This window comes from Pinus tabuliformis, chromosome X (genome assembly GCF_031772625.1).
Source record: "Pinus tabuliformis cultivar Carrire ecotype Pingquan chromosome X, CPIR1, whole genome shotgun sequence".
NCBI lineage: Eukaryota > Viridiplantae > Streptophyta > Pinopsida > Pinales > Pinaceae > Pinus > Pinus tabuliformis.
The window spans coordinates 406,353,064-406,375,838 of NC_142308.1; the positions used below are offsets into that span (position 1 = coordinate 406,353,064).

Genomic DNA, 22,775 nt, shown 5'->3' on the forward strand with positions numbered 1-22,775 from the left:
CTCGATCTCCTGTCTGTCCAAAAACCATATCGATCCCATCACACTTGATACCAAGCATGCAATCAGCGAAAAATCTAGCTCAAACTGCGAGGCTAAGGCCTCTCTCACTACAGATCCAGCAGCTTGCTTATTTTTCTTCTTCTACGGACAATTTGTGGCATAATGTCCGTGCTAGTGACAGTGAAAGCACTTCACCTTGGACATGTCCTGCTTCTTGCCTTTCGCACCGGAATGAGAAGCTTTCTTGTTCTTCCCCTTCTTTGCTTTGGCAGCCAAAGCGCAATTTTCTGTCCCTGGTATTCCGCTTGATCTCCTCTTGCACAATATCATACCAAAGTCTCTCCCATCCTGGCAATTTCTCCTGACCATTGACAGAGTCCTGATAGGAATGCCAACTCTTTGGAAGACCAAGGAGAGCCAAGCTCACCAAGTCCTCATCATCGACAGTCACCCCACACTTCCCAGCTCATCCCGGCATTGGGTGAACTTCCTGAGATACTTGGGCATACTGTCTCTTTTCTCACACTTAATGTTTCTGAGTTTATCCTTGAGCACCAACTTCCTTTGGTCGCTCTTGCTTTGGAATAAATCTGTCAACGCTTTCCACATCAAGTATGGAGAATCTTTTCCGTGCAGGCTGGATACAATGTGATCCTTCACGCCCTCCAACAGAATCCTTCGACACTTTGTTGTCTTCTTTTGCCAAGCCTCAACTTGAGCAGCATCAGTAGGCTTTGGGACCTCAGCCTCTATGAACTCCTTCAACCCATTGTCATCTAACACTGCCTCCATCCTATCTTTCCATGCAATATAATTCGAGCTGCCTTCAAGGGCATACTCCAATCGCAATCCGTTGAAAGACATTTCAACTTCGACACCAAGAAAACATTGTTGCAAATTCGAATTCCACCAGCTCAAAACTCAACCTCTCCTAATCTAAAATTCTTGAGAACAAATTATTTCTCTTACAGAGATTGACTGTATGGGCATTTACCGGATATCTCACCTTCCAAAAGAAGGATGAATCCAGAGGCTACCTGGCCCGATTACAGACTCTACCTGAAGAAATAAAAATGTAATCGCTTTCTGAATAATAGATCTGATGATCAATTTCACTCTCATACCATGTAGAAATTTGAATAATATAACACTTATTCACAGAGATTATCCTGATTATACACTATTTGCGGAATGCATGCATAATACATAACCTCCTCTACCATTGATCATCAATTTGCGAAATTAAAAAAAAAACAACCGCATGCGCACATTGAAACATCAATCGCACATATCAACACAGTATGTAATGGGGAAAGCATACAGCTGAAAACCCCCAACTATCTGTATATTATAATGATAGAGAACATGTAACAATACATAGTACAATACTCCTCACAAGTACTCAGTACTATCTCCACATGCTACACACAAACTAGCTCAAATCTGAACAAGTCACGGGTTCAAATCTCCTCCAATGTTTGCCTGCCTCTACTGCGCAATCCAAGTTGAGAATAGATCATATCCAAGTTCGAATTCCCTTGGCTTGTACTGTGCAATCCTCATTGGCAATCTCAATCAATGATTGTGCAAATCTCATGCATAGCTATATTCACAACTGATAGTAGTCTCACCCTTTCACCCACCTCTAACACTTGTCTCCACTGAACTGTCCATGCACTGAGTTAACTGATGTATTCTTTAGTTGATTTATGAGTTAATAATTAGTGAATTAATTAATAATTAATTCACATCACTCATCACTAGTGTATTTGGCAGTTAGACTAAATACAACTAGTTCAACTAAGTCAAACTGAACACAACTCCATCAACTCCTCAATCAACTCCACCAAACTCAATCACTTGAGTTCTAACTAAAGTCCATCATGCAGTAGCTCAACTAACCCATAGGAAAAGCGTATTTCCTTCTGTCAGTTGCATGTGCCACATCCGTAGCTCGAACTGAAGTGCTGCAAGAGGATAAGATAATGTTTATAGTCCAAATATTATTAAGAGCTAATAATATTCGACTGTTCTATTTTTTTGACTGGCAGTCTAAAAATAGACTCCGCCCATATGTCTAAAAATAGAGGTCCACCTATTTTTACCAACATGACCAATCATCCATAAATAGCATCCTGCAACTCATAGACCATGATCCATATGTCTAAAAATAGACGTAGTCTAAAAATAGACTTTGCGCCAAAAATAGCCTGTGGGCCCACTTAGTGAAGGCGACTTCTTTTCACTAAGCTCCATCATATTGTTGCATTTTCAACAAAGACTATCATGATCCATTTTTACCTTGAAGTGTCTTCCCGTTGGGTAAGGTCGTCATTTCTTAAGTGCATGTAGTATTGCCAACATTTCCTTCTCATAAATAGCTTGCTTGAGATGTAGTCATAAAAATACCCAATCACCTACATCAAAACATTTTTCACTGCGATGTTAATCTACCTGTTGTTTCATTTGATTCTACACCAAAGTGGCGTTATCCTTTAAAAGTTTGAGAACTTGTTGTTTATGCTCAATGTGACCTTTTACTGCTTGAACTTTTTTCTTCTTAATATGTCCTTCTATCTTTAGAGTTTGAGGAGTGGTAATTTCTTCCAATTATTTACAAGATATGGTCGGATTCATTTCTTGATGCTCGATGTGATCTTTCACTTCTTGAACATTTTTCTTCTTGATATGTCCTTCTATCTTGAGAGTTTGAGGAGTATTAATTCTTGCCAATGCTTTACAAGATATGGTCAAATTCATTTCTTCTTTCGCTGGGGTTCGTTCTTGCTATATATCCTCTTCTTTTGATGTTTCTTGATCCTTTTCTTCCTCCTCTTCATAATCTATGTAAAATATTTCCATCTCAGCACACTTATGACCTTTAGTGCATTTGCTATCACAATTGTAACAAAGCCCTTTTTCTCTTTTTTCTTCCAATTGTTGTGGTGTCACCCTTGTAGGTTGTGGAAGGCTAGGAGAAACAACACTTCCATGTTTATAGTTGTGAGGGGTAGAATTCCTTGTTTCCATAATTTTGCTTTCCACTTCTCTTGCTAACTTGAATGCCTTCTCTAATGAATCAGGTTCCCAAAGACGAACCTCATGTTGAATGTTATTCTTTAAAGTCCCTATGGAGACATCGATCCTCTGCTTCTCTGGAATATCATTTTCCCTGATATTCAATTTTTGAAAGTCCTCAATGTGCTCTGCCATTGTTTGAGATTTATCAATTAGCTAAAGAAGGTGTTTCTCTTTGTATCCTCATAATGTTCTATCATTTCCTCCGTGAAAATTGACCAAGTGACAAGTGGTTTACGAGAACAAAGCCCTTTATACCATAAAAATTGATTCGGTTCTAAATAATTAGATGCAATACATACCTTTTGTAATAGTGGTACACCATGTAGATCAAAATATTTCTCCATTTGTAGTATCCAATTTACTGGATCCTTGCCATCAAACTTCCTCATCTCGCTTTTTCTTGATTTTAGGAGCTTGATCTTGAAATGACTATAACTCTGTAATTTCAGATCTTCTAGTTCTGAAATCGCGACTTGAAGTATTCCTCTGTGTCCTCTTTCCAATGCCACCAGTCTGATCAAAATTAGATTCTCCAAGAAAGAGTTATGCACAATCTCCCAAGATGACCGATTATACACCTCTTCAGAATAACGAACTTGTATGACATGCCACGTGTCACTGTTTTGACCTTCGGATCTGAAAAATACACAAAAAAAACTACAGCCTGTCCTCTTTCTGTAACTTCTTATGAAATTTCAATCTAATGCTTAGAGAGAAAGTTATGACGATTTTCCCAAGGTCACCTGTTTAAGATGTAATTCGGGAGTCTACAAAAACCCTAACTTCCTCAGATCATATATCCAAAAATATAGCGAGACAAGATCTGAAATTTGGACCCGAGGTTCAAACCGATTTCTTCTCAAATGGGTTTTTTTTAGTTTTTGAAACTTCATAGCGAAAATGTTATAGCGAAAATTCCATGATGACCTATTTTAGATGAAATTTTGGAGCTTGCAAAAACTATAACTTCCTCAGATCATATATCCAAAAATATAGTGAGACAAGCTCTGAAATTCAGACCTGAGGTTCAACGCAAGTTCGTCTCAAATGGGTTTTTTTTTTTTTTTTTCGCTTCTGAAACATCGCAGAGAATAAATTATAACAAAAATTCCACGATGACCTGTTTGGAGCACCAAAACCCTAAAATCCAAAGCTCTGATACCAAATGTTATGAAACCAGCTAGGTCATCATGGAATTTTCGCTATAACGCTTTCGCTATGAAGTTTCAAAAACTAAAAAAAAAACCCATTTGAGAAGAAATCTGTTTGAACCTCGGGTCCAAATTTCAGATCTTGTCTCGCTATATTTTTGGATATATGTTCTGAGGAAGTTAGGGTTTTTGTAGACTCCCGAATTACATCTTAAACAGGTGACCTTGGGAAAATCGTCATAACTTTCTCTCTAAGCATTAGATTGAAATTTCATAAGAAGTTACAAAAGAGGACAGGCTGTAGTTTTTTGTGTGTATTTTTCAGATCCGAAGGTCAAAACAGTGACACGTGGCACGTCATACAAGTTCGTTATTCTGAAGAGGTGTATAATCGGTCATCTTGGGAGATTGTGCATAACTCTTTCTTGGAGAATCTAATTTTGATAAGACTGGTGGCATTGGAAAGAGGACAAAGAGGAATACTTCAAGTCGCGATTTCAGAACTGGAAGATCTGAAATTACAGAGTTATAGTCATTTCAAGATCAAGCTCCTAAAATCAAGAAAAAGCGAGATGAGGAAGTTTGATGGCAAGGATCCAGTAAATTGGATACTACAGATGGAGAAATATTTTGATCTACATGGTGTACCACTATTACAAAAGGTATGTATTGCATCTAATTATTTAGAACCGAATCAATTTTTATGGTATAAAGGGCTTTGTTCTCGTAAACCACTTGTCACTTGGTCAATTTTCATGGAGGAAATGATAGAACATTATGAGGATACAAAGAGAAACACCTTCTTTAGCTAATTGATAAATCTCAAACAATGGCAGAGCACATTGAGGACTTTCAAAAATTGAATATCAGGGAAAATGATATTCCAGAGAAGCAGAGGATCGATGTATCCATAGGGACTTTAAAGGATTACATTCAACATGAGGTTCGTCTTTGGGAACCTGATTCATTAGAGAAGGCATTCAAGTTAGCAAGAGAAGTGGAAAGCAAAATTATGGAAACAAGGAATTCTACCCCTCACAACTATAAACATGGAAGTGTTGTTTCTCCTAGCCTTCCACAACCTACAAGGGTGACACCACAACAATTGGAAGAAAAAAGATAAAAAGGGCTTTGTTACAATTGTGATAGCAAATGCACTAAAGGTCATAAGTGTGCTGAGATGGAAATATTTTACATAGATTATGAAGAGGAGGAAGAAAAGGATCAAGAAACATCAAAAGAAGAGGATATATAGCAAGAACCAACCCCAGCGAAAGAAGAAATGAATCTGACCATATCTTGTAAAGCATTGGCAAGAATTAACACTCCTCAAACTCTCAAGATAGAAGGACATATCAAGAAGAAAAATGTTCAAGAAGTGAAAGATCACATCGAGCATCAAGAAATGAATCCGACCATATCTTGTAAATAATTGGAAGAAATTACCACTCCTCAAACTCTAAAGATAGAAGGACATATTAAGAAGAAAAAAGTTCAAGCAGTAAAAGGTCACATTGAGCATAAACAACAAGTTCTCAAACTTTTAAAGGATAACGCCACTTTGGTGTAGAATCAAATGAAACAACATGTAGATTAACATCGTAGTGAAAAATGTTTTGATGTAGGTGATTGGGTATTTTTATGACTACATCTCAAGCAAGCTATTTATGAGAAGGAAATGTTGGCAATACTACATGCACTTAAGAAATGACGACCTTACCCAACGGGAAGACACTTCAAGGTAAAAATGGATCATGATAGTCTTTGTTGAAAATGCAACAATATGATGGAGCTTAGTGAAAAGAAGTCGCCTTCACTAAGTGGGCCCACAGGCTATTTTTGGCGCAAAGTCTATTTTTAGATTATGTCTATTTTTAGACATATGGATCATGGTCTATGAGTTGTAGGATGCTATTTATGGATGATTGGTCATGTTGGTAAAAATAGGTGGACCTCTATTTTTAGACATATGGGCGGAGTCTATTTTTAGACTGCCAGTCAAAAAAATAGAACAGTCGAATATTATTAGCTCTTAATAATATTTGGACTATAAACATTATCTTATCCTCTTGCAACATTTCAGTTCGAGCTACGGATGTGGCACATGCAACTGACAGAAGGAAATACGCTTTTCCTATGGGTTAGTTGAGCTACTGCATGATGGACTTTAGTTAGAACTCAAGTGATTGAGTTTGGTGGAGTTGATTGAGGAGTTGATGGAGTTGTGTTCAGTTTGACTTAGTTGAACTAGTTGTATTTAGTCTAACTACCAAATACACTAGTGATGAGTGATGTGAATTAATTATTAATTAATTCACTAATTATTAACTCATAAATCAACTAAAGAATACATCAGTTAACTCAGTGCATGGACAGTTCAGTGGAGACAAGTGTTAGAGGTGGGTGAAAGGGTGAGACTACTATCAGTTGTGAATATAGCTATGCATGAGATTTGCACAATCATTGATTGAGATTGCCAATGAGGATTGCACAGTACAAGCCAAGGGAATTCGAACTTGGATATGATCTATTCTCAACTTGGATTGCGCAGTAGAGGCAGGCAAACATTGGAGGAGATTTGAACCCGTGACTTGTTCAGATTTGAGCTAGTTTGTGTGTAGCATGTGGAGATAGTACTGAGTACTTGTGAGGAGTATTGTACTATGTATTGTTACATGTTCTCTATCATTATAATATACAGATAGTTGGGGGTTTTCAGCTGTATGCTTTCCCCATTACATACTGTGTTGATATGTGTGATTGATGTTTCAATGTGCGCATGTGGGTGTTTTTTTTTAATTCCGCAAATTGATGATCAATGGTAGAGGAGGTTATGTATTATGCATGCATTCCGCAAATAGTGTATAATCAGGATAATCTCTGTGAATAAGTGTTATATTATTCAAATTTCTACATGGTATCAGAGTGAAATTGATCATCAGATCTATTATTCAGAAAGTGATTACATTTTTATTTCTTCAGGCAGAGTCTGTAATCAGGCCAGGTAGCCTCTGGATTCATCCTTCTTTTGGAAGGTGAGATATCCGGTAAATGCCCATACAGTCAATCTCTGTACGAGAAATAATTTTTTCTCACGAATTTTAGATTAGGAGCGGTTGAGTTTTGAGCTGGTGGAATTCGAATTTGCAACAATGTTTTCTTGGTGTCGAAGTTGAAATGTCTTTCAACGGATTGCGATTGGAGTATGCCCTTGAAGGCAGCTCGAATTATATTGCATGGAAAGATAGGATGGAGGCAGTGTTAGATGACAATGGGTTAAAGGAGTTCATAGAGGCTGAGGTCCCAAAGCCTACTGATGCTGCTCAAGTTGAGGCTTGGCAAAAGAAGACAACAAAGTGTCGAAGGATTCTGTTAAAGGGCGTGAAGGATCACATTGTATCCAGCCTGCATGGAAAAGATTCTCCATACTTGATGTGGAAAGCGTTGACAGAGTTATTCCAAAGCAAGAGCGACCAGAGGAAGTTGGTGCTCAAGGATAAACTCAGAAACATTAAGTGTGAGAAAGGAGACAGTATGCCCAAGTATCTCAGGAAGTTCACCCAATGCCGGGATGAGCTGGGAAGTGTGGGGGTGACTGTCGATGATGAGGACTTGGTGAGCTTGGCTCTCCTTGGTCTTCCAAAGAGTTGGCATTCCTATCAGGACTCTGTCAATGGTCGGGAGAAATTGTCAGGATGGGAGAGACTTTGGTATGATCTTGTGCAAGAGGAGATCAGGCGGAATACCAGGGACGAACCTTCATCAAAGGCATTTGATGAAGAAAATTGCGCTTTGGCTGCCAAAGCAAAGAAGGGGAAGAACAAGAAAGCTTCTCATTCCGGTGCGAAAGGCAAGAAGCAGGACATGTCCAAGGTGAAGTGCTTTCACTGTCACTAGCACGGACATTATGCCACAAATTGTCCGTAGAAGAAGAAAAATAAGCAAGCTGCTGAATCTGTAGCGGGAGAGGCCTTAGCCTCGCAGTTTGAGCTAGATTTTTCGCTGATTGCATGCTTGGTATCAAGTGTGATGGGATCGATATGGTTTTTGGACAGTGGTGAGTATTTTCACATGACAGGAGATCGAGATTTGTTTTATGATCTGGATGAGAAAGATCTTGGAGTGCACATCGAGATGGGCGATGATGGTAGATACAGTGTGACCGGTATCAGTACCATTTCCTTTGAGAGGGAGTCTGGTAAACCCTTTGTATTGAAGGAAGTGATGCATGTTCTAGGATTGAAGAAGAATCTTATCTCTGTGGCGATGTTAGAAGACAAGGGATATGATGTTGTCTTCAGCGAGGGAAAGGTTTTCCTGCGCAGTAAGACAACTAGAGAAACCCAGAAGATAGGGGCTCGAGTCAAGAACCTTTATCAATTGCATGTAGATGGCTGCGCGGCAATGGCATGGAAGGTAGAAGGATTGGTGAGCCGGGATGATGGCGAGCTGTGGCACCGGAGATTGGGCCACCTTCACCATGGAGCCTTGAAGATACTGCAGCAGATTTCTACAGGGCTTCCTAAAGGCACTCTTGCGCAGTCAGATCAGTGCAAGGGGTGTACTTTGGGAAAATTTATGAAAGCCACCTTTCACGAGAAGGATAGTCGTGCCACGATGATCCTTGAGAGAATTCACACAGACATGTGTGTACCTTTCTCAATAGCTTCGACAACAAAGCACAAGTACTATGTGATCTTTGTTGATGATTTCTCTCGAAAGTGCTTGATCTTCTTCATGCAGAAGAAGAGAAGGACATACTCAAAGTTCTATGAGTTCAAAGCACTGGTCGAGAAGGAATCGGGGAAGAAGGTGAAGGCTCTTAGGAGCGACAATGGTGGTGAATTCATCTCTGGCGAGTTCAAGGACTTCTGCAGCGCAGAAGGGATTCGAAGAGAGCTCATAGCTCCCCATAACCCATAGCAGAACGGGTTGTTGAGCGGAAGAATAGAACAATCGTGGGTGCTGCACGAGCGATGTTGCATGATCAGGGCCTACCCCTTCACTTGTGGGTGGAGGCATGCAATACTGCAGTATATGTGCAGAACCGTTGTCCTCACAAGATACTTGGCATGAGTACACCCGAGGAGGCTTATTCTGGTAAGAGGCCTGATATTTCCCATTTGAGGATTTTTGGTTCTCTTTTTTACATGCATGTGACAAGGATGCCAGGAAGAAGCTGGAGCCGACTGCAGAGGTTGGGATATTTGTGGGGTACACTGATACGCCCCACAACTATCGTGTGTATTTGCTAGACATTCGCAAGACTGTTGTGCGATGGGATATCAAATTTCAGGAGGAGAAAGCCATGAAGTGTTCGCTTGAGAGGGAGCCACACTTGCATGCAAATGAGGAGCTATTAGCTCCTAAGGATGAGCTTCAGGATGTGGATCAACCACAAGATGAAGTTCATGGAGTGGAAGAGACCACTCATGTAGCGCCAACCATCAGAGGGCGAAAGTGCACTACAGAAGCTGAGCGACTGGCTCAAGAAAATATTAGTCTAACTTATAGATGAAATAGCCCTTTTCACTAGAATCACGTGATACAATCTCAAAAAAAGATTGTGATTTTTTGTTATTTAAAATACCTTATTAAATGCATAAATGAATTCAACACCCCTAAAAACTTATGGGTAACTTAAATTTTACAATTAAACAACTTAAATTCAAGTTTTTAAAAATCTTTGTCAAATTTGGGAACCCAAAGATTACTGACCCGCGCTCCTGAGAACCCTAGCGCGCGAGCGCGCTGCCTTGGCCGCCATCAAAACTCTGGTTCGCGCCCCTCTCTTTCCAGATGGCCCCTCCGGAGGCTCCACCGGAGGAGGTCGCTCAGCAGCTGGCTTTCTCAGCTCTTGTTAGCTCCTTGCCGCCTCAACGAGCTCGCCCAACCATTTCAAAATTCGTAAAAAAAAATAGAAGGATTACAAGAGGTTTCCCTTCCTCCTACTCTGCCTAGAATGGCCGCACTTGCTTTGGCTGAAAAGGGTCTGATAGGGCAATTCGCTGGTCTTTGGCCCTCACCTAAAACTGTTCAGAGGTGGGTGGAAAGAAATTGGTCGGACAAAATTCAAGGGAAAATTGCTATTAGATTCTGTGGGAAGGGTTACTTCACCTTCCACTTTGAGACAAAGAATGACAAGGATCTGATATTTCGCAATGGGCCATATTTTATGGACTCCAGAGGTCTGTACTTAAACAAGTGGACGCCAGATTTCGATCCAGAGCTTGATATTCCTAATGCGTTTCCTGTTTGGGTTCGCCTCCCCCATCTCCCATTACATTGCTGGGGAGATGAATCTGTGCAAACCATCGGAAATGCAGTCGGCAAATATATTGACAGAAGCGAGCCAAGAGACAACATGCAAGCATGTGCCCGTATCTGCGTCGAGGTCGACCTGGGAAAAGGACTTCCAGAAGCCATCAAGATCAAAGTCGATGAATGGTCGCACATACAACAGCTCGATTACGAACAGATCCCCTTCAAGTGTAAGGTATGTCACGAGTATGGTCATTTTGCTAATCGATGTACTAAGATCATTAATGTGGATAATAATACTCAAGAATAGCAATGGGAAGTGGTAAAAAAAAAAATCAACCCCTAGTCCCTCTTTACCCAATGAACCTAGTCCCTCCTCTCATAAAACCTCTGCCCAAATCCCATCTCCTCCACCTTCCCCTCCTCATCAATCTCAATCCCCTGGATTTGGAAAATCCCTTCAATCTCCTCCATCCTCCAACCCCTTCCATGTTCTTTCCCTCCCTGAAGATGACCCTACTCCTTCGAACCCTCCTGATCATCCCTCTTCCCCTCACTCTATGACTGCCCTTCCTCCCCTCTTAATTGAACCCCTCCCCCCTAGAATCACCCGAAGTAACTCCAAGGACCAGGGATCTTCCTTTGATGGCCAAAAGAAGCCGGGGAGAAAGACTTCAAAACAGCATAGGGATGAAAACGCACAGAAAGACATAGCCCTTGGTCTGCAGAATCCAATAGAATCTTACATTCAGGGCACAAAAGATCAAGAATTAGCAAGGAGAGACAAGGGACGCAGAGCACCTCCTCGAACCACAGTTCTGAAATGATTAAAATTCTTTCTTGGAATAGTAGGGGACTTGGGCACCCCTCCAAAATCAATGCTCTAAAAGATCTTATAGTGCAGGAGAAACCATCCATCATATTACTATAGGAAACAAAGCAAAGAGAATCAGAAATCAACAAGATCATTAGAAAGTATAAATATTACAAAGGAAGCATATGCGAAGCTAGAGGAGCTTCTGGAGGAATTACCACCATCTGGAATCAAAATGATTGGCACAGTGAAGCTAATCTAATCGATCAACATTGGATAAAAACAGTTCTGATAAATAATATCAGCAATCAACAGATTGTCATCTTTAATGTATATGTTCCCAATCATTACAGGGATAAAGAAATCTGCTGGGAAGCTCTTAGTAATCACATTATGGAAGAAGACAATAGCAACATCATAGTAGGCAACGACTTCAACTTTAGTCTGCATGCTAATGAAAAGTGAGGGGGGAATTTTCTGCCAGATCCTTTCAGGAACCAAATGGAAAATATAATGCACACTTGTGATTTGATAGATATAGCTTCAAAAAATCATAAGTTCACATGGAGCAATCGTAGGCTGGGCAACCACAATATCATGGAGAGGCTGGATCGATTCTTGGTTAATATCTCCCTCCTGTCAACCTTCTCAATTGTAAACTCTGCCATTTTACCCTTTGCCGTTTCAGACCACTATCCAATCACAATCGCATTGGATACTCACTGCGCCCTTGGTCCACTTCCATTTAAATACAATCATATTTGGAGCGATCATCAAGCTGCCCGAAACATCATCCAGCTCACCTAGGGATAGCATATTGAAGGCTCCCCAGGCTACATATGGGAGAATAAATTAAAGAATGTGCAAAAAGCGCTTAGATACTGGGCCAAATCACACTATAAGGAGCCAGAAAAGGAAAAAAATGAGCTAAAACTTCAAATTTCTGAACTTTGATGCACAATAGAACAAAAGGAATACTGCCATAACGAAAAAATCCAAGAAGAAGAGCTGTACAATAAATTGAGCAAAATTAAAAGGCAGGAGGAAGAAAAGTGGCGTATCAAATCAAGGCACATATGGTTGGAAAGTGGGGACAAGAATACCTCCTTCTTTCATAAACAAGCCACTGCAAGACAAGTTAGAAACACCATAACTGCCATTACAGACAGCGCAAGGACTCAACAAGTGGAACAAACAGATATCAAAGAAGCAGCCACAGAACATTTTAAGGACCTTTTAACCGAAGCACATGAGGAAGAATCTTATGATGATTTGCTACAACATTTGCATTCTAAAGTCACACATGATTTGAATAAAAACCTGACAGCAAAAATAAAAGAGGAAGAAATAGTTGAAGCAATCTGGAGCCTTCAGCCCAACAAGGCACCTGGACCAAATGGATTCCCAATTTGTTTTTACAGGGACTACTGGGAGTTGATAAAGAAGGACCTCATAAAATACATCAAGTGGATCCAAAAAAAAGGCAAAATAGGTGGATATACAAATTCTACCCACTTGGCCCTCATTCTTAAGGAGAACCGCCCATCCAATTTCTCTCGCTTCAGGCCTATATATTTATGCAATTCATCATACAAAATTTTCACTAAAATCATAGCCTCTCGGCTCAAACCTCTTCTACCGATGCTAATCTCAGAAAACCAAGTAGGCTTTATGGCTAATAGACAAATTTCAGACTCTATTCTTCTAGTTCAAGAGGCCATACACTCAAGTAATGCAAGGAATGAGAAAGGCTTCATTCTGAAACTAGATCTGGCCAATGCCTTTGACAGGGTAAGGCATTCATTTTTATTCGCAGTTCTTCAAAGGATGGGCTTCTCACCTCTCCTTAGTAATGTCATAAGAGCTTGCATCTCTGGGCCTTGGATCGCTCCCCTCATCAACGGAAGACCCGGACCCTCCTTTCAATCCTCAAGAGGACTAAGGCAAGGCTATCCCTTATCCCCTTATCTCTTCATCCTCATGGCAGAATCATTTAGTTGTGCCCTTGACCAAAAGAGGCAGTCAAGCCTCATTACGGGCATCAAGTTTGAAGATGGCATTAAAAATATAAATCACTCTCAATTTGCCGATGACACCCTTCTGCTGGGGGGGCGACCACCATTATTGCAAGAAGATTCAAGTCCTTGCTCGACAAGTTTATGAGATATTCAGGAGGTCAAATAAATCACCTTAAAAGCTGTATTTATCGATGGAATGCTTCATCCCAAATGATACATAGCATTGCCAACATTTTTGGTGTCCCCTGCAAGTTAAATTGGGACTGTTTCAGTTACTTGGGAATGCCGGTAACCATAGGGAAAGCAAAGACTGGAGTCTGGGACTTAACGCTAGACAAAATGAAAAGGAAAGTTCAGAAATGGGGAACTCTGTGGCTCAATCCAGCTGAGCGACAGGTTCTTCTAAAATAAGGTCTTTCCTCCCTCCCCTTATATCAGTTTTCTCTGGCCCAAGCTCCAGCTTCATTCCACCGAAAAATGGATAGCATCCTCAGATTTTTTTTATGGCAAGAGGGCAAGAATGAAAAGAAAAAATACAACCTAGTAAAATGGAAACAGGTCATTCAAAGTCCAGAGAATGGAGGTCTTGGCATCAGGTCCCCATCTCTTATGAATTTAGCATTTGGTGGGAAATTGATTTGGAGACTACTGGACAATCAAACTGCATGGTGGAAAAAAGTCCTAGAATCAAAATATCTTAATCAGTCAAGAATGCAAATTGTCACTTCTGAGATCCCCAACAGACACTGTACAAAGATATGGAAACTTTGTAAAAAAGCCATCGCCTTCATGGCGCAAAATGTTTCCAAAGTGCCAAAAGGAGGTGAAACGGTGAACTTTGGTTCGGACAAAATCATGGGGAACCCTCCCATAAACAGTCTTCCAGGTATGGATCCTATAATTCATTATCTTCAAAGTAAAGGCATATCTAACCTGAGTCAAATCTCTCAATGGAATGTATCATCTAATGCCTGGGTTCAATGGGAATTTCCACCCATAATGTCTGCACAGTATTGCACCCACCATTAAAGGTGAAAAGGATGAGTTTCGTTGGAACCCTTCAGGAACAAATTATTCCATCAAAGCAGGATACAACTATTTGAGTAGCAAGGAACACCCCACTGTTGTTTGGGCTCACGGGAAGATTTTAAAAAGAGCTGAAGCAATTCCAAAGATCAAATTTTTCATGTGGACACTTCTGCATGGTAAACTTCTAACTGCAGAGAACCTCAGGAAAAGAGGCATTGTCGGACCCTCTAGGTGTCCCAACTGTCAAGCTGCGGAGGAATCCATACAACACTTATTTATTTCTTGTCCCTTTGCAGCCTCATGCTGGAACAACATCATCCCCTCTGCACCCCCTATTTGGAATTCCCAACATTCTATTGATGAAGCCTTAAATAAGTGGAGGAGAAATTATCCTTGGCAATCAACGAAGCAAAATCCAGCTAAAAGAGTTTGGAACGCCATTCCTTTTGCTCTTTTATGGCACATATGGATCGCTCGAAATAGTATGATCTTCCGAGATAAAACAACTACAATCAGGCACATTCTCATTAAAGCATCAAGCCTTGCCTCAGAAACTATAGCATCTAAGATAACAAAGAAAATCGATCCCGTCAGCCTATGGGCAGAGGAGCGAAATTTTATTTGGAATCTTATAGACAGGACCAGCAACATTTCAACAACAAAGATCAGTAAGTTCAGAGGCAAAGCCGACAACCCTGAATGGAAAATCCGCCTCACAAAAGACGAGTTCAGTAAATGGCTCCTTTCAAAGAAATCTCACTCTTTATTCTTTGACGGAGCTTCTAAATCTAATCCGGGAGTTGCCGGCGCAGGGGGCATCATTCTTGATCCTTTAGGCGCACCTGTGTCCTCCTTTGAATGGGGTTTGGGAAATCTAAGCAACAACCGAGCTGAAGCTCCGGGTCTTTACCAAGGTATCTTACAGCTTCAGAACCAAGGGATCAACAAAACCCTCATTTTTGGCGACTCGGCGATAATAATCAGTTTAATGAATAGCAATAGACAAGCATCCAATCTTTTTCTCCATCAAATCATCAGTCGTTGTAAAAATCTGCTGTCTCAGGACTTGGAGTACCATTTCTTACATGTCCTACGCTCCAACAACCAAGAAGCGGATAAGAGAGCTAGCCAGGCCAGCTCTCGGGAAAAAGGAAACCTCTTATGCAATCACACAAGCTGGCACCAATTCATCCCCTGATTCACATGATTGCCCCAAATCGCCTCTCTCGAATGAACTGCGCCTCTGCCATTAAGGACTCTGACCAAATCCAATACACTTTTGATTCCCTCTGCAACAATTCTCTGTCTACGCAGTTGAATCTCATTCTTGAAGATTTTGAAACAACAAATTGGATTTTAATAAGCAGAACTCGTGATCTTCGACGGCCATCCCGAGGCCTCCAACGCCCGACATATCAGCCATATCACCATTGACTAGATGTACTGCAAAACCAGTCTGCTGCTGTCCCAATTCATAAGAATTTATACATGTTCGAGGAACTTACAAGCGAACAGTAAAGGCATTTTTGTGTATTGCCATAATGAAATACAGTCACAAGCTACTACTGTGATTTCATCTATTGTAAAATTGGAGCTTAGTCTCCTCCAACTTTTTTGAATATATCAAGCAACCGATTTTGTAAAAAAAAAAAAAAAAATCTTTGTCAAATTTGGATTAAAAATAACCTGAAAAATGCTCTGAAAAAAGTCATTTTGTCTATTTATTAGACTACTCCGAAAAAAAAATAACTTTAAAGATGATCAAGCATTAATCCAAAAATATATTAAATTTAATTACTTATCCACATTTTATAATTCAGAATAATGTTATATAAAATTAGTCTTATAATTTAATAATTTTTTTTATTAAAATAGAACAGCATTTTATCAATTATATCAGACTTTGTACATGGTGGGAAAACTTATCATAATTCAGTGATTAAATTATTGATATCAATAACTTATCATAATTCAGTAATTAAACCAGTAATGATATAATAATCTAATGCGCTTTCAAATTTGATTAAAAAAAATCTGCTAATTTCGAAAAATGAAAACAAAAGAAATGTTTCTGTTTTTTCAGTGGGTAAACCATTTGAATAATTTCATTATAAAATTACTTTCCAGTCCAGCTATACAGGCGTTACTTGTAATAATATAGAAATAAACTAAATCAACGCCCTTGTGTCCAATTATATGGATTTCAAGCATAACTTACATGTATGGACTGCATTAAAAAAAAGTTTAATTCAGTGTGAAGTTCGATGACGATGGATTCTATCCATGATAATGGAATGAGGAAAACCCAGTCATCCGGACCCTTCAATTATTTGAACTAAATCATCCCGCCCCTTCAATTATCTGGACTAAATCAACTCGACCTGCGGGCAAATACCAAATGCTATCCGTATTGTGGTGGAGACCCCAAACCCCAAAAAAACCTTACCAGATTTCAATGCATGAGGCCTAATTATGGCCAAATTGGGGTTGAATTCCTCTGTTGTTGCCTTGAATTTTTCCTGTATTGTATGCAAGCTCGTTTTAAAAAGTTCAATGACCATGGCATCGACAATGGCCATCCTCCTTATTTTTCCAGGAAGCCAACTAATGTATCCCCACGCGGACCAGCTGCGCAGGCCATTCAAGGTGCGAATCCCGAAATTTATCTCCGCTCCAGCAATTAATCCCCGCGGATGTACATGGGTTCTTGCAATTCTTTGGCTCCTTCCTTTCACAATTGAAGTCACGAAGTTTACACATAATCAGATAACCAATAATGTGAAACAACCCATATTCAAATCCCCTGGTTCCCTCGGACGACTGCACCAAATGCCAATTGGCGCAGCTATAAAAACCCTCCCATGGGATGCTAGAATTCTATAATTGAAGGCGTCTCATAACTGCTTTTCTGGTATCGCGCCGTTTTAAGTGTCCTTCGTGCTCGGTGCTCTCAGAAGGCAGCAGCAATCTAGTTCAAGGCTCTCCCTGCCTTCGTGAGTGCCCAATTACCGGTTGGGTATTATTATCATTATTCTCACATGGGTAAGAATGGCAGCATGACATGGGTAGAAGAGGTGAAGAAAATGGAAATGAACCACGCTTCCCTGAAAGAACAGTATGTGAAGCTCCAAAAGGTATGCATATTTTGGATTTAAGCAATTTTGTCTGCTCTAAAACTCAAATCTCGCATTGCCAGACCAGCAATATGTGATTTCTGTTTTCTTCTGTACATGGTTTTGTGACTTGTTTGTTTTTTTGGCATTTTCAATGTGTTTCAGCATGTTAGCGCAATGAGAAGAAAAATGGTGAGAAACAAGGATAAGAAGAAGTGGTTGCATGCAGTAGTCAGGTGTGTGGGTCTTTTCCTTTGATGGTATTCTTCTTGTGTTTTCTACTTTTTTCCAAAGGGCGTGGCATCTATTGATATAGTGCAGGGCATCAATGGATATGGGTTTAAGCATGTTCTTTAGGGCGGTTTCTTTGTTGCTGTGACTGATTGTCCCAGGAAACAGTTACTTTCGTGACTGAAAATTGTTTTAGTTTAGGAATTGTGATTTCTGTTAGTATCATGATAGATTGAATTTTGTGTTTCATTTTGGAGCATTATGCTTTGGAGTATTTAGGTTCTGAAAATTGCTTTAGTTTAGGAATTGTGGTTTCCGTTAGTATCATGATAGATTGAATTTTGTGTTTCATTTTGGAGCATTATGCTTTGGAGTATTTAGGTTCTGAAAATTGCTTTAGTTTAGGAATTGTGGTTTGTTAGTATCATGATAGATTGAATTTTGTGTTTCATTTTGGAGCATTATGCTTTGGAGTATTTAGGTTCTGAAAATTGCTTTAGTTTAGAAATTGTGGTTTCTGTTAGTATCATGATAGATTGAATTTTGTGTTTCATTTTGGAGTATTATGCTCTGGAGTATTTAGGTTTTTAGTCTTTTAAGTTTTACCATCACGCTGTACATCTAGGGGTTGCAAGCAGAAATGGACTAACGAACTACTTTATCATTACACTCTCTGCCAAACCCATTTTGTTTCAGGTTTGTTTCAGTAACAGTTGAATCTTTTAGGAGAGGGTGATTTAGGAGTGCCCCTTGCAGTTGAGACCATAATATGCAATGCATGGGCATGTATGCAGTGGTGGATTGATGGGCTTTTGGTACCCCATTTTATTTTGCATGTCTGTGTTGCATGTTGTCTTCTTCAGCACAATGTGATTCAATGTTTATCACATTACGCTAGAATCACTATAAGCAAAACTATAAGTACATTTACTGTGAGAATCAAATATTCACAAGTAGTCGATCCATGTCTACCAAGCCAGATTCAGACCACAAAAACAACCAAAATGTAGGTGACTAATGTTTATGCAGTTAAATTTATGTCCTTAGCATCTGTAGCTTAAGTTCAAAAGACTTGGGATGTAGATGGAATGTTTAGTTTTCACTGGGCATATCTAATTTGAAGAACTTGGTCGTTTCATGTCCTAATTAAACCTATGCCCCCAATCTCACTTAAATGATATGGTACTCTCAAATGGACAATGCATTATTGGAGTTTGTTGTTGCTAAAAAATTGTTAATCTTCTCACATTGCAGACGTTGGCTTTTTTAATACCCAAATATCAGCAAATCCTGTGTTTTGATTTTATCCTTATATTTGTGATAAGGGTGAAATCTAAAGCTTTTACTTCCTACCACAGTATGAATTGGTTCCAGCAAGTATGAATTTGGTTGGGTGCCTATGTTTCTATACATTTCCTATTGTGGAAGAATGTTAGACTTTGCAATTTGCATTGCATAAGTGAGTCTTTTTTCATACCATGATAACGCCAAAACGTTGATCTTGATTGGATTCTGATATTTTTGAAAAAATGAACAATTTTAAATATTGTTAATCGATACATTTTATATCAAATTGTGAATTGATTTTAATGAGAATGAAATAAGTTGGATGCATATCAATTGGTTTAGGTTCCTTTATGCGAAAAGGTTATGATATTGCGAATATGTTAGGTGGAGTGTAAATTATAATATTGTATTCATATAGTTTATAATTTTGTGCAATAACTGTGGAATAAAAGTTATAACAGTTCTGTATGTCCTTTGTTATGAAACTTGCTTAGATGTATAATATAAAAGTTTCCTGAGTATTTTCTTTGAACATCATGTTTTTCAATGCTTGATCAAAGTTTTTTTTGTGTTTGTGAAACTCTTTCATCTTTCACAAATGTTGCTTTTGACAATTGATTTAAGGTTTTTCAAATGTTTTCCAATCAAATGATAAATGATGCTTGAATTCCAGACTTTTGCGGGGCAAATACAAAATGTTTACAGAAAGGAATCACGAGAAAACAACAGATCCATTGGTATTCCCAGATTATGGAGCTAATGTTCATTCAGTTTACAGAAGACCCAAAGAACCAACTGAAGTTATAGCTATTGAAGATGAGCCTGCAAGGCGTGAATTGACTGGGATACATGCATTGCCATTGATGTCAACAGTTCACTGTACCTCCCTGAAATGGTAAGACTTAATTTAAACATATTTTTCGAATTGTTTAACACAACCTTTATTTCCATGGATTGGAATGTGATGATAATTGATTCTCTCATTGTGATTTTCAGACTAGACCACAACATTCACCTATGGGGATCATGCCAGCCGTTGCAGTGCCTCATAGTTCATTTGTCACACCTGTTACTGAACTTGCTAACAAAAAGGGAGATCTTAAAAAAAATGGGTTTGTTAGTGCTCAGAGGCCACCCAAAGTTAAAAATGGCCAAAATAGGAAAAACAAATCAGATCTATTGATATCCCCAGAATACAGTGGTAAAAGCATTATCATTTCCAGAGGACCTATTGAACCAATTGAAGCGCCGGCTATTGAAGACAAGTCTGCTAGACATGAATTAACTGGGATGGAAATGTTGTCTTCGAAAAGTGTTTGTTCCTTGCCTGAAATGGTGAGACTTTGTGAAAACATATATATCTAATTGTTCATGCAACTATTAATGCTGTTGACTGGAATGCGATGCTAACTGTTTTATTCTCTTATCTTTATATGTTCAGATTGGACGACAGTCTTCACCTAAGAGGATAATGCCTCATTTCAAAGTGCCTCGTGGTTCATTTTTCACACCTGCTGTTGTAGACAGCCAAAATGAGAAAGTCAAAGCAGATCCGTTGTTATCCCCAGAATTGAGTGCTAAAATCTTTTCCATTTCTAGACGACCCAAAGGATCTACTAAAGGGCTTGCTACTAAAGACGAGTCTGCAAGACATGAATTGATTGGGATGCATCATAGTTCTTTGATCACACCTGCTGTAGAACCAGCCAACAAGAAGACACGTCTTGAAAACAATGGACTAACTGGTGCTCAGAAGCCACCTAAAGTTAACAGCGGTAGAAATAGGAAGGTCAAACCAGATCCATCAGTACCAAAATTTGCTGCTAAAAGAATTTATATTCCCACAGAGGCAAAAGAATTAACTGAAGCACTGGCTATTGAAGATAAACCTGCAAGATATGCATTGACTGGCATGCAACAACCATTGTCAACATATAACTGTACCTTGCCTATAATGGTAAGATTTCATGCAATGTTGCATAATGCAAATATTTTTATGTAATTGTATAACACAGGCTCACAGCCTTTAAGTCTGTTGACTGGAATAGGATGCTAACTTGTTTGGTCTGTTATGTTGATGTTTAGACTGGACTACAACCATCAGCTATGAGGGTAATGAGAGGTTACACAGTACCTGCTGGGTCCTTCGTCACACGTGTTGAACCAACTAACAAAAAAAGACCTCTTGAAAATAATGGACTTGTTGGTGCTCAGAAGCTATCTAATGTTAAAGACAACTGGAATAAGAAAATCAAAGCAGCTCCAGGGGTATCACTAGATTGTGGTGCTGAAACTCCTATTTCCGGAGAACCTAAAGAATCAACTGAAGCACTGCCTATTGAAGACAGGCCTGCAAAACATGAATTGACTGGGCTGCAGCTATTTTCGTCATCAAATGCTTGTACCTCACCTGAAATGGTAAGACTACATGCAAACATCTTTATCTATCTATTTAACACAGCTTTTATTTCTGTTGACTGAAATGTGATGCTAACTGTTTTATTCTTTGATGTTGATATGTTCAGACTGGATTACCGCCTTCAGCTACGTGGGCGATGCCACCTTTCACAGTGCCTCAGGGTTTCGTGGTCGCAACTGTTGTCAGGAAGAGGCAAAACAATGGACTAGTCAACGCCCAGAAGCCATCTGAAGTTAAAGGCCGACAAAGAAAGAAAACGAAAGGCAGCCCACAAAAGCCCATCTCACTTACAGAGGAAAAGGGTCCGGGAAGTTTTTGGGTCTGATAAGAATCCAGGAAATGCCATTTTTCACCACCCAGATTCCATCAAGCTGTCTTTTTCGAGCAGCTTCAAGGCACTCCAAGGGAATCCTTTGGGAGATTAGAATTCTCTAGAATTGTCTCTATCTGCATTTGAATTCATCAATAATGTTGTGCTTATTTGCACTGGAAGATTTATACAAAGCAAATTCTTTTCAAATAGAGATCTCTTTGAAACTAAAATCGTATTCTTGTACCCTTCAAAGTAGATTGTGTACGCAGACAGAATTTCATCCATATGTTTCTAATTCCGAAAAAGTGGCCAGTGCCTTTCCTGTGGCTGCAAATGTACATGAATGAGCCTTAGTCAGGAGGGAGATGTGTAACTCGTCAGCTATGATATAAGAAAGATTGTATGTTAATACGAGGGAGGTGTAGGAATCCGTTAAGTATGATATAAGAACGATTGTATGTTAATAATTTTTTAATATTTTATTTTAATTTAATTTTTATAATATTTTGAAAATTAAATCTAAAAACAAAAAATATACTTAGAAATGTTGTGTTGTAGAATAATCATTCTGTTATCATATTTAAATCTAATTAATAAATATATAAAAACTTAATAGTGTAAACTAGATTCTAAATCATGGATATTCTTTTTATTTTATTATGGATTTTATTAACTTGTAAATATGTTTTATTATAATATCATGAGCCAATACTTTTACTAATGAATACGAAAAAACACAAATCATTTCAAAATATTTTGACTTGGTCAAATTACATAAAAATAAAATAAAATATATAAAATTAATAATTATAATTATAATTAATAATAAAACCAATGTAGATCCATTATAACTCTGGATCCACCAAGCCCCAAGAGGGATCAAGTCTCTTCAGATTCAAACCTCTTTTAGAGTGGAAAGAGATTTGACCTCTCTTAGCTCTTGGTAGATCTGGAGTTAAGATGACTCTAGGCTGGTTTATTTGATTTTATTTGTCTTCAAAAATTTAATTACGACAAATAATGATTAAATCACTACTCCTATTTTCACACTCTAAAAG

The 22,775-nt window shown here is 39.0% G+C and overlaps 3 protein-coding genes across 3 annotated transcripts; all 3 read left to right on the plus strand.

The window, feature by feature from the left end:
• Positions 1-10,194: 10,194 nt before the first annotated feature.
• Positions 10,195-10,803, plus strand: LOC149140236 (uncharacterized). The gene has a single exon (XM_089450935.1). The coding sequence runs from the start codon at positions 10,195-10,197 to the stop codon at positions 10,801-10,803; it is 609 nt and encodes a 202-aa protein (XP_089307061.1).
• Positions 10,804-16,535: 5,732 nt separating this feature from the next.
• Positions 16,536-19,946, plus strand: LOC149140237 (uncharacterized). Its single transcript, XM_089449422.1, has 3 exons — positions 16,536-17,488; positions 17,633-17,703; positions 19,659-19,946. Exons 1-3 carry the CDS (start codon positions 17,393-17,395, stop codon positions 19,882-19,884), a joined length of 393 nt encoding a protein of 130 aa, XP_089305548.1. The 5' UTR covers positions 16,536-17,392; the 3' UTR covers positions 19,885-19,946.
• Positions 19,947-19,962: 16 nt separating this feature from the next.
• LOC149140238 (uncharacterized) lies at positions 19,963-22,219 on the plus strand. The gene is made up of 4 exons (XM_089449421.1): positions 19,963-20,320; positions 20,427-20,942; positions 21,071-21,403; positions 21,511-22,219. Exons 1-4 carry the CDS (start codon positions 20,003-20,005, stop codon positions 21,727-21,729), a joined length of 1,386 nt encoding a protein of 461 aa, XP_089305547.1. The 5' UTR covers positions 19,963-20,002; the 3' UTR covers positions 21,730-22,219.
• The last annotated feature ends 556 nt before the right edge of the window (positions 22,220-22,775 follow it).